This window comes from Amblyomma maculatum, chromosome 5, assembly GCF_055883805.1.
Source record: "Amblyomma maculatum isolate TAMU_Amacu chromosome 5, ASM5588380v1, whole genome shotgun sequence".
NCBI classification, from domain to species: Eukaryota; Metazoa; Arthropoda; class Arachnida; order Ixodida; family Ixodidae; genus Amblyomma; species Amblyomma maculatum.
This window is the reverse complement of record NC_139348.1, coordinates 105,798,850-105,811,799: the sequence shown is the minus strand read 5'-3', so window position 1 is coordinate 105,811,799 and position 12,950 is coordinate 105,798,850. Positions and strand designations below refer to the sequence as shown.

Sequence of the window (12,950 nt, the reverse complement as noted above, 5' to 3'; positions counted from 1 at the left end):
AGAATAGCCATTATTTTTTAGTCCACGCACGACAGCAGCCCTGGCCCATGTAGACGCGATCCAATATTCCTTCCGACGGCCAAGGCCAGCTCTTCCAAAACCGTTATCTCTGATACAGATGGAAGCCCACGCTGAATCTTAAGACAGGTATCTTCCTGACCGTCGCGTTATACTGCAGAGATTTTCCCATGCGGCTGTTTGCCTACTGGCATTGGGCCAATGCTTCCACTACGCAGAAGAACGATCGCACGGGTCACATACGCCCAAGGTACCATCTAAACATAGGAGAGGAGCGGTCCAGGTCTTGCGTGATGCGAGCTTAACTGACCACAACGACCTTGAGAATACGTTGGGCCTTTCTCAGAACAGCTTCCAGAGGCTTACTCAGCGACACATTTATCAGGGCGTCAGCCAAGTTGCCTGCGAAAGACCGCGCTTAACGGCCCATGCCTCGCGACCGCTCCGTTACAGATGAGTCAAGTCTGCGCATTCCTATGCAGTACACGTTCGTTCGTTGTCCGCTGTTTAATAGCACAGTTCTCCGTGGGCCACCGTTGTGTAAATGAGCCGGGCAAAATCCGATCGAACAACGAACACGACCTTGTTCGCTCTACGACACTCCCAACCCCTACACCGCCAAAGGCGGCCACCCCCGTCAACACCATAGAGAAGTGAGGCAGCGTAGCGTGAAAACGGATAAGAGATCCGAAAGTCATTCCCTTAACGCTAACCGCGAATTCGCGATAACGCATCGGGCACCCTGTGGGTCATACATTCACGACCAAACAGCGCGCCTCTTCTGCCTCTGGGTCGGCCGCTCAGTCGGTCGAACGGTCCCCCTTCTCAACGAACGAACGTCCGGTTATAAGCCTGCGGAATTCAACGCGCGTTGAAATGCGCACACTCTCTCCGCCTTCCTTCTATCTCTCTGGCTCTTTAGACTTTCGTGGCTTCGGGCCCAGTCGGCGACGTGGGGTAGTCAATTACCATAGAAGCTCAAACGCACGCGTACGCACGCACTAACGCACACTGGCAGACACACTCGCATAAGCACTCCGGGCTACGAGCGAATCCTTATCTCGCTACTGGAAAGAGGGTTCTACAATACGCTGCAGTTCGTCTTCTTTCCAGAAAGACACACACGCACGCACGCGTACACACACATGGAGCATTGACGGCGAGGATGCGCGCGTCCGGTGGCAAGGCGAAGAGTCGTCGTGCGAGAAAGTGTGTCGGAAGACGCGAGGACGCCTCCTCACGTCACAGGGGTCCTGCCGAGCTTGTAGAGGGTATATAAGCCCGACGTCCACGCAAACGCAGTTTCGAGGACGCGAACTCAAAGACAACCTGCTCCCATCAACAAGAGCGGCGACCACCATCGTAACTGCTGCCCATACCACTGCCCGGACTTTCTTTCCTTTCACCTTCGAGGACTTGTATACTGCACGCTTCTGCGTCATCAAAAAAGACCAAGATGCAGCTCCTCGTGAGTATGGTGTTCACGCGTACCAATGGCGGCAGCCAGGGAGGTACACTGCCAGCCGATGGTCGCGGAGGACCTTGATGACCGGTTTCATATATATTGATGTGTCACTCAGAGGTGTTAAACCGAGGAGAGCGGGTGAGTTCTTGCGGCTTTGGTTAACCGAGTGTGACCATGTTTAATAAACAGGGCCAGATGAGACTGCGGAGTTGATGCCGTCGGCGGGTTCGTTAGTCTAAGGATTAGGCGGCGAGTGCAGGCCATGCTTAAAACGTGATGTGCAATTGGGAGAGCCATAAGGGCTTTCTGGGTCTTGCAGTCTGTGCGTTTTAGGCCACAAATACACAACTGGAGGAAAAAGGCTCCACGTGATGTTCATCTGAGAGGAGTGTGTCAAAGGTAAATACTTATAATTATATTTTTTGGCCGAGCAGCTTCTCTCTTTATAAAAACATGATAGATATACGCGACTTAGTAATACGGGAGCAAGACGAGCTATTAACAACAATTATGTAGCAACCATGAGCCAATAAGAATAGCTTCATTACCTACGTCTTCGAAAAAATATTTTTGTTCAGCTTAGAACATGCAACCATATATAACTGTACTAAGCTTCAACGGGCAAATACTGCTGCACTTGCGTAAGTAATATAATTACGACCATTCACAATTCAGACGTGACTATCCAAACTTCAGATACACGAACATTATTTAAACTCCAGACGTTGGCAGAATAATATGGATCACATTTTCCTGTCCAAACCCTCCCCTCGGGTTGCGCAAAAATAGAAATCTTTGTTGCTTTGTGTGCAAGAGCCAGAGCCTAATTATTGCATATGAATAAAATATTATTTACCTTGTGCTACATAATGTATCACAATTAAGCTTTCGATCTTCGAAGATTTGTTCATAATGCCTTCAAAGTATTCATCGCATTTTGTTAGGTTTCTGAAGAAAAGAAACCTACTTCTCGAGCAGTGCAATATTTTGGTATATTTAATCGAGGTATTCAACTCAGCTGCATGGATAACAATTACGCAGTAGTGCACTGCAGTAAAGTGGATAAGACACAATAAATGTAAGCGCACTTTTTTCAGCCTGGATGTAGCCAAAGCATGCGCGAGCGCGATTAATTCGCTGGTTACGCACGACGAAACGCTTCTACGGCTTGAGTAAAGATTGAACGCCGTAGTACTGTAGAGGGGGACGAGATCTGTCGCGTAGGATTTCCAAGCCTCTTCATTAACGGACGCTGTTTTAATAACCAGTTACGTAAGCTTGTGTTCCTGGCGGTAATCATCAAAGATCCTGAGTAGGCTGGCCTTGAAATAAGGACAAACGCGATGAATGTGCAAAGAAAAATAAAGCAATCCTTAAATAGTTAGGAAAGGTTTATCCTTAAATATATATTAAAAATGTAAACTTTGCACCAGCCTTCATGACCGAAGAGCATGACCATGCCTAACGGTTATCCGAGTTTTTATTGAGGGCGCCTTGTAAACTTTCTGGCATCAAAAATGAACATAGCTTTCGCCGCAGCGGCTGATTGGTTTTATGAAACTTACGCGTTATGCTCTTGTGTCGATCGAGAAACCTTGTTTTATCGATGAAAATGCTTCACTAACGCTGCGTTTAATCCAAATATTTTCAAAGGACGAATACCATTGCCCCTAGGATATGCCCTGAAATGAAACAATTGCGCGAATAGCGTAGAGGATTTGGATTTGGAGGATTCCTGGATTTGCATTAGCGTGGTACTGAAGTGTATAAAGTAGGAGAGAAAGCAGGCTTGTATAGTAGGCACTACGGTATCTCATTATTTTTCACGACATTCCTATTGAGTGCCATAAACTAAAGAGTTCGAAAAAGAACTACCTCCAGTTCGTGTCTCTTTTCCTTTTCCAGCTAAATACAAGGTAGAATTGAACGTTTAAACATATACGCTTCATCGTGTGATCAGCGAAGCTATGATGATTATTGATCATTTTACGAAGACGACGTCTCTTGAATGCATTAGGATGCTTTCAGTATTTCTTTTTTTTTTTTTTTTGCTTATTTCATTGCATTTGGCTGGAAACCGGTGTCTTAGTCTGAAACTAGAGTAAATTAGCACTCAACAAAATAGTGCTTCAGAGGTTGACAAAATTCGAATGTTCCTCTCAATTTCAAAAGCAGAAATTTTATGCCATGCAAGTGCTATACTTCTCGTTGACGCTTAATGGTATGCAAAGCTTCTGACCCAAATCGTCGAATGTTTCGAACGAGAGTAAATATAGCAGTAAAGCGTGAAAGCCAATTTTATCCCATAGAAGCTGCCGCGCATTGACTTATAGGCCTGGACTACATTCGAATGTAGGTTTTGTTCTGAGCATTAAGCTCGACTCATTATAATTGAACGCAGATAGATGTTTCAACTCAAAGTAAAACGGCTCTTTAAGGGTGGCCATTTAAAACATTATAGCAATATTACAAAATCACCGTGCAGTACAGAGCGCACTGAGGTTAGAAACCAGGCAATTCGATTTTTTTTGCCCTATTACAAAATTTCACAATTTGCTTCGGCAAGCCTAAGGTACAGAGCTCAATGGGTCTGTGCTATCATGTTCCCAGACACATGATACTTACATAAGAAGCAGACGATAACAGCTCGCGAGCATAATCGACAAACTTTTTAGCAGAGCTCTTCACTGAGTATTCTCTCATATGCATTTGCTTCAGTTTAATTATAAGACAATCAACCCAAGATAAAGTCTCAGCTGCTATCTGCCAGTACAAGTACGGCCTCAATTCATTTACGTTTAATACCCTGCACAGAAATTAACTACTAACGTTATGCCTTTTCCCTTTCGTCCAGGCACTACCCGTCCTCTTGGCCTTGTTTTCTAATGCCTTCGCCGGATTCCTTCACGGGGGGTCTGGACGTGTCCTCTACGGTGCTGCTGGAGTCGGCTCCCTTCACAACGCAGCCGCCGCCGCTACGCTGCGGCCCGCCTACACCGTTTCCGCCGGCGCGCCGGCTTACACTGCGAGCCTTGTCCAAAGTGCTCCGGCTGTGCAAGCAGTGAGGGCTGCTTACTCTCCAGTTCCGGCACTGTCATCCAGCGTAGTCCAGACCTCTCCTGCCGTCGCCAGGTTCGGATACGGCCTCGGCCAGAGAGTCGTCTCCGCTGCGCCCGCTGTGACCACAGTCGTCCAACAGGCGCCGGCAGTTACTTACCGAGGAGGGTACGGCGCTGGTCTCGGAAGCGGATTGGCATACGGAACGGGGCTCGGCTACGGTGCTAGCCTTCTGGGATACGGTGGAGGACTGAGTTACGGTTCCGGATACGGTGCTGGCCTCCGCTACGGCACAGGAAGCACGTTGGTGGCTCCAGCTGTGTCCCAGGTTCGCCGAGTGTCATACTCTGCCCCTCTCGTCTCTGCGGCTCCGGCCGTGAGCTACGCTGCGCCCACCGTGACTACCGTCCACCATGCAGCTCCTGCCGTAGCCGTTAGGCCCGCGGTAAGCTACGCTGCATCCCCTGTAACTACGACCTACCATCAGGGTCCAGCAGTGGCGTACCGCACCGCTGCCATTGGTGCGCCTGTGGCCACCTTCGGGGCAGGCCTCGGCTTTGGACACACTGTCGGACAAGCTCTGGCGGCTCCGGCCTATTCTACGGTTGGTCGCGTTAGCTATGCCACTCCATCCGTTGGAATTGCTGGTCCTGCTGTGGCCGCCGTTCGACCCGCCGTGAGTTATACCACCGGAGCTTCTTTGACTGCTGTGCGCCCAACTGTTAGCTACGCCACGGCACCCGCTATTACGTCCTACAGACCAGCCACGATCAGCGTCGCCGCCGCGCCTGCGGTTGCTGCTGTCAGGCCAGCTGTTAGCTACTCCACTGGACCTGCTTTCAGCACGGCCTATCGCACAGCCGCCCTCCAATCTCCGGTCGCAACATTTGGAACCGGTCTTGGACTTGGTACAACTTTCGGGCAGTCGATTTACTCGCCTGGCTTCACCGCTGTGAGGCCGGCTGTCAGCTACACGGCTCCTTCCGTGACAACTGTTCACCACGCCGCACCTGCTGTCGCCGTCAGGCCTACCGTGAGCTATGCTACCGCTGTCAGGCCCGCAGTCAGTTACACTACTTCTCCAGCCGTCACAGCCTACAGACCCGCCGTGAGCTATACCACTGCTCCAGCCATCACCGCCGTTAGGCCTACCGTGAGCTACGCCACCGGTCCTGCTGTCACGGCCGTGAGGCCGGCCACCATCAGCTACGCTGCTGGGCCTGCATACACCACGTCATACCGCACCGCTGCGCTGCAGGCTCCGTTGGCGACGTACGGCGCAGGTCTCGGATTCGGCCACACACTCAGCCACATCGTAGGTGCTCCCGCATACAGTGTTGCTGCCGCGCCAGCTGTGTCGTACCGCACCGCTGCTTACTCAGCTCCGGTGTCCATGTACGGTGCCGGAATCGGTCTCGGCCACACCATTGCTGCTCCTACCCTCAGCCAAGTGCGCACCGTTTCCTATTCTTCTCCCGTGTACAGTGGCTACAGTGGTGGCTACACTAGCGGCTATTCTGCTCCGGCTGTTAGCTACGGCCTTGGAGGTCTTCGCACAGGTTATGCAGCCTACTCCGCTGCCCCAGCTACCGTGGTCACTGGCTCAAGTCTCGGCGCTACTCACGCTGGTCTTGTCGGGCATGGCATCCACTACAGCACTCTTGGGGGTCTGGGAGGCGGCCTGGCCTACGGACATGCTGCTGGGGCCCCGCATGTCAAGATCATCACTCAGGCGAAGAAGAAGTAAAGTACGACGCCTAAACAATACAAGATCTCGAGTGGAGCCAGTGCTTACGAAATAAGTAAAACAATTATTTATTATGGCCCCAAGAACGCACTGAAATCGAACGGTCCAAATCAGAAGACGATGGTATTTGCTTCTGCGGCGTACGAGAACTCAAGTGCCGTGACGAATAAAGAAAACAATCTTACATTTTCTCTAATGACTCGTTCTCTGTAAGATATCATCAGTTACTTCTGGTTTGCCACGCCGCATGAATGGTAACAATCGCAATTCGGCGAAACACGAAATGCAATAAGCAAAATTGGCGCATACGCTAAGGTGTATAAATCTCGTCAGAAATATTATATATGTGGCTATAAAAATAAAGCGCACAACACTAGCAGGCACAAAAAGAGGGGTTTGAGCGCGAACCCAGAAAGACGAATGCGACATGAAGCCCTATCGTTATCCACAAGAAACAGAGGGGTGAAAGCTGTATGATTAAATTACGATAACAATTATATGTGCAAAGAGGGAGATGAAAATCGTAGCAAATAAAGTATTTCAGCATGTAAACAAATAATTAGATGATTGGTAATAGATAGGAAACATTTATATTGTGGTCGTGTACGCCTTAGCTCAAGGACACATATTTTTTTATAACAAAAAACATTGTTACATAATTTGTCAAAAACAAAAAGAAGCGAAGCTAGAAAATGTCTCGCAATCGCGTATTCCCGCGGCTATAACCATACATTCGTACAATATCAGAATGTATTCCCTTCGTATAAAAACAGAGGTTTCAGATTAGTAAAATGCTAATGAGTTTCAATGTTTGAATATGTCACATAATGCGATATGCTGGTTCATTGGAGGTAATAAACTATTTTTTTTTATCTAAAATGTGGTTGACGCCAGGGAGATCTATGCCTGGGTGACACAATATTTTGTACATCGCACATTTGTTTCAGATGACTCACTTTAAATTTAAAGGTAGAATGAATTCAAATTTATTATTTAGAGAAACATGGCAGCTAGCTTCACATAAAAATGATCTTTTTAAGTTAGTGACATATAGCTTAAGATCTCATCTCAAAAATAATTTAGTGGCGGCAATAAAAGATTTTTACATAGGTTGGTAATGGATCCCTACGAACAAACTAAACTAGATAGTTGTCGGTATACGGCCCACGAGGTAGCACTTGACCTACAATGACAGATCACATTAGATTTTTAACTTCTAGAACGCAGTTGCCATGAAAGCACAATTAGAAAGAATTGATGACGATATGTATACCCTCGCGTAAAAAAAAAAGAATATCGCAGAAATAAGATAAGTTGTAAGTTTGAACAAAAAAGCGAACAATAATCCTCACAGTAGCAACGTGTGCCGGTTCTGATATATTTTTGTTGTGATTCTGTAATCCACGAGCCCCCTATGATTTTTGTGGCATTTATTGGCACTGCATGCTTCCATTGTGACAAAAGTCTTCTCAAACTGCACCTCTAATGAAAGCAACAGGCGGATCTCCGATCACCTCAGCGATGGCATAAAAGTTATGGGTCCTAATTGACAAGAACAATTCTTTGCCTCGATTGGCACCTCGCTGCGACGCAGACGCAGTGGTGTGAAAGGCGTTGGGGGCTGTTAAAACCTGAACTATTATATTAAGTAATCATAGCTGGAACGACAAGACGCGCATTTTGCGTTTTGTAAATGTTTGCGTCCTTCTAAAATGAAAGTGCTAGGGTTGTAGGCGTTGATTAAACAAATTAAATAAATACGTTACTCTTTACGTTAAAAAGAAGGAACGCCTTTGTGTCCTACGTTACTTGCAAGAAACGTAACGCGTTATTGTTACTCTTACCGAAAAAAAAGTACTGCACCTTACTTTGCCTTTACTCCATGGCCACACATTATAATCATGGCGTCTTCGCTGCAAGAACCGACTATAAGAATTTTGTAAAGAAGATATTTCACGTAAAATTTCTAGCCCGAAAATCAATTTTACCTGAAATCCTTATTTAATGAGAATACTTTGCACAGATGTGTGGGAGCTTAGCAAAGTGGTTTTAGGTTTTCTGTAGAGTTACAAGTGATGGCTTCAAAATCAGTGGCACTAGGTGAAGCCCTTCCCTGAATGCGATATTGAAAACAAAATGACACTTTATCACCAGTTCTAACTTCACAACGAAAACATCGCTCAACCCTCACAGTACTTCCGAAAAATGCTTTATTCTAAAACGCTCGGTGTGCTTTTACCAACGAAATAGATCCGAACAATGTGTAGCAATGAAGAAATGCGCAAATGACATAGTTTCAGAAAAATATATTTGCGCACAGAAAAAAAGCTTGTATTTTTTTTTTTTTTTTTTTCACTTCAACCTGCGTAAATACCGCCAAAAAATACGAGTGCGAAATTGAAGGTATTCACGGTAGGCTCACTCGATCAGGAATGCAGCCGCAGTTGCATGCACAAAGAAAATTTATTTCGAAAACAAACTTGACAACAGCGTTTCACTATTGCAGCGACGACTTTCTTATACCCACAGCTTGCTGGGCTATTTAAGCAACAGGCAAGTGTGTGGATGTGCGTTCAAGAACGTGTTTCGTGCTTGGCGGGGTTTTAGTTAAGTGTTTTCTCGAATGCGTATGAGCCGCAACAAGGGTAAACGAGAGCACCTGTGCGTTTTGTTAGTTTTAGACATCACTTTAGGTTCTTCGCGCTTCCGTTTTCTGAAAAAGCGGGCGGAGGGGAGAGCTAATTGCAGTAAAGATTTACTAGTAACATTATATGTGATGTTGCCATAAGTACATTACCCGTTCCAGTTCCTAAATGGTAACGAACACGTTGCTAAGTTACCGACAATTGCGATGCGTTACAGGTAACGCCGTTACTTGTAATGCGTTAGTGATAAAGCACTACTTATGATTAAGACTCAAAATCTGTCTTAAAGCACCACAAAACGTGATATTAGACAAGTATTAGGTGATCTTACTGTAAACGCCTCCGCAGAGAATATCGTTCAATATTTTTCATAATGATTCCGAGCAGCTGAGTGGCAAAAATGACAAGAAAAACGGTTAATTACAGCGCGAGATATAAAAACACACTGCATTGCACCAGCATAATGCATTTTTTTTTATCACATTGCTCCGCAGCATCTATGAACAAGGATCTTTTACACTGGTATTCTGTGACACAATCATTTTTACACTAAGTAGAGTTTCGACTTCAAAGGGCTTCCGAGGTTTCGACAATTGTTGCCACTACTACCAGTCTTTGCAGTTAGATATGCGGCGGATGTTAAAATAACGCAAATTAAGTAATTAAAAATTTTAAATTGGCTTTTAATTAAAGTAACATTGAGGACACTTTATTTGACCTGCATTACAGCAAGAATAACAAGAAATTTGATCAGTATGGTTATTATTCTGAAGCAAGAAAACAGTGCACGAACGGCTAAATTCTGTAAGAGATAAAAAAGATTCACGCTAAGAGAAATAAAACTTCATCAACGAAAAAGAAATCAAGATTCACATATCAAGTGCACTTTTTGGGATAAAGTCGTTTTTACTGGTTGATAATGCAAGCAGCATAATTACGCTTATAGTATAGCTCAAGTTAGAACGATAGATGAAAGCGAAAAACAGATTCAGGATATTAATATGTACCCCCGGGGACAAAAGTGGTATACTAAACGCGCTGCGAGAAACCTGCCCGCCAGATTTTTCCGACAGAGAAGCAGTTATTTGTGACATATGCATAGCATGTCCTTTTGATATACTTGCCATCTTATCCAAGCAATTTTGTATGGCACATTGTTTCATACTGAAAAAATGCAATCGTTGCGTTTCGCGTGGAATATACCACTTTAGTAGCAAGGTATGAAGTGTAAAGGTGTAGCACAGCAGTCAAATTCAGTTCATTTCCCAGCGAATGAGAATACTGCTCGAAAACTAGAGCAAAATGCTTCCTTGTTACAAAGCACCGCAATTCAAAGCCCAACAAACTGTCGCACAGTACTACGGGCACTGCAGGTAAACTGCGCACAGCGGCAGGTATTACAAACATGCTAAAAAATTACAGTGGATATTGTTAGACCTGTGAACGCTCATTCTTGCGCACTTCACTTTGGCCCCATGTAGTCCCTTACAACTTTAACAATGACCCATATGATTAGTATGTTTATTTTCATTTATTTTTTTTATAATGTTTTCATCTGCATCGCAAAGAAAGTCATTACAAAGAACGTCGTCACAATTTAGACATTTTATGTGCAGTTATCGAAAATTACTAGGAAATTTCCATAATGATTCCTCAATCGCTGTGCGGAAACTGCGGGCTGTCCATATCATCCGAAAAATAGACAAGTGTGTCAGCACACCATCCGTGTCTTTATCAGCCAGAGAAATGAGCCTACTTCACAAAGGTTAAAGGCTCATTGCACACACATGTGATTTGTAATTGACTTTATCCTGATAAATACGTCTTGGTTTTACGCATGTTTTTGACGTTGCGCATATGCGGTGATTAAGTAGATTATAAATTTATGTGTGGTTTCCTATTAAAGACAGTTGTAAGTTCAGCGCCTTCGTTGTGTACCTCCTTCCACTCGTCTCTATCTTTTTGCGCTGTTGTTTAAACCTGGATGATCACCAACTAGCCCAAACATCCGTTCTTGTACGGAAACTACGGGTTGGTTACTACGATGCGTAAGTTGATTTGTCATTACCCAGCCCTCAGATCGGACCTCTATGCGTAGACGGTGCCACAGAAATTTTTTAGATCTACAGATTGCAATGCATACAAAGATGCTGCAAGCAGATGACTTACTGCCGCAAAGCGAAATGACAAACAGCTATCGACGATGGCTCATTTCCTGAGAGAAAACACATAAAATGCAGCTAAAAATTTTAGCCCGCCCTCAAATAATGACACATTTCCAAGGCCGCGCGCTATTCGCAGGAGTACTGAAAGGAAAGCTGTGCGCACAAAATACTTGGAAGATCTTTGTGCCTGCTGGCGGACACGACGTCACATACGACGCTACCTGGATAAACGCAGTTGGCAACAATGACAAGTCTTTTGTTCTACGCTGGATGTGCGCTAATCAGTAATAAAAATGTTGCAAGTCCTTTGTGTTATACACGCGCCGCTAAAACATCTTCGCCCCTTCGCAGCACTATCACTGAATGAAAGAAAATCCATAAATTTCTGAAGAATGGTTTGTGGGGTCTAACGTCCCAAAGCGACTCAGGCTATGAGAGACACAAATTTCAGAAGAATACTGCAGAATACGGTTAGCGGTGTCAGGGCTTTCGACACTATCTACCGATGGTCAGTCCTGCATCTCCAAGCGAAAGTACCAGCGTTGGACCTACCTTTCACTTTGGCAGAGCTTTTCACAGCTATCGCGGAATCAAACGCGAACCATATCTCCAAGCCATAATGAAGTGTCCTATGCCGCCATGGCAAAGTTATAACACAACTCCCGTCTTTGACTCCTGGAATATTATAATTTTTCTGTATGTATGATGAGGTCCCCATGTAATGGAAGGTGGCGAAAAGTGTGCGCCCCGCCGGGGTGGTGCAGTGGTAAGACGCCCGACTACTGTGCCGGAGTTCCCGGGATCGAATCCCGGCCTCGGCGGCTGCGTTTCGATGGAGGCGAAACGAAGTGGCGTCCGTGTGCTGTGCGATGTCAGCGCACGTTAAAGATCCCCAGGTGGTCGAAATTACTCCGTAGCCCTCCACTACGGCTCCTCTTTCTCTCTTTCCACTTTCATTCCCACCTTCCTCCCTTCCCTTACGGCGCGGTTCGGGTGTCCACAGAGCAAGTGTGACAGTTACTGCGCCTTTCCCTTCCTGTGAACCAACTTAACTTAACTTAAAAGTGTGCCCGTTTTTGAAACCTTGCAAGCCGCTAACCATCTAAGCATCTTTCCGGCCCACCGCTCTACTGAGCTGCGTAGGTAAGCTTATGAAACGAATGGTCTGCAAAAACATAACTTGATTTCTCGAAAGCCGAAATAAGTATCTCTGAGAAATAAACGGATTTCGCCAAAATAGGTCTGCAACTAATAATATCATCACCCTTGTCTCCTCACTTGAAGAGTACCTTCATGCTGGATGCATTCCGACAGCCATTTTCCTTAGCATCAAGGCTGCGTTTGACTTTTTGTTTCATCCTGCAATTCTCGCAGCCATGGCAAGTCTTGGCTTTGGAGGAAAGTTGTACAAGTGGATTGGATACGACTTACAAGAGCGGCAAACTTTTATAAGAACTCCACATGGCCCAACTATATTTCCTATAGTGGAGAGGGGCGTACCTCAGGGAGCTGTGCTTAGTCCCTTTTAATTCAATATAACCCTCATGCCGATAACAAGAAAACCTTCCGTGAGGAGTACACATTACGATTTAAGCAGATGATATCTGCATGTGGAGGGCGTCACATTTACGCTATATACCCAGTAACGTATTCAGAGCCTTACTGCACACGTCGATGTATGTACCTGGCTCCGTATGGTCTTCGCCTCTCACTAGAAAGGTGTTTAGCCATGGCTTTCAGAACAAAACAATGGCTCGATATCCGTTCTTCCTAGATGGATGGTAGCTATCTTATGTACGATTTCAGCGATTCCTCGGTGTTATGATGTAAAGTAATCTCTCTTGGGCACCTGA

General features: G+C 45.6%; 1 protein-coding gene across 1 annotated transcript; it reads left to right on the top strand.

Annotated features, from left to right (window-relative positions):
• Positions 1 to 1,341: 1,341 nt before the first annotated feature.
• Positions 1,342 to 6,456, top strand: LOC146189129 (uncharacterized). The gene is made up of 2 exons (XM_084603221.1): positions 1,342 to 1,486; positions 4,338 to 6,456. Exons 1-2 carry the CDS (start codon positions 1,475 to 1,477, stop codon positions 6,285 to 6,287), a joined length of 1,962 nt encoding a protein of 653 aa, XP_084459347.1. The 5' UTR covers positions 1,342 to 1,474; the 3' UTR covers positions 6,288 to 6,456.
• The last annotated feature ends 6,494 nt before the right edge of the window (positions 6,457 to 12,950 follow it).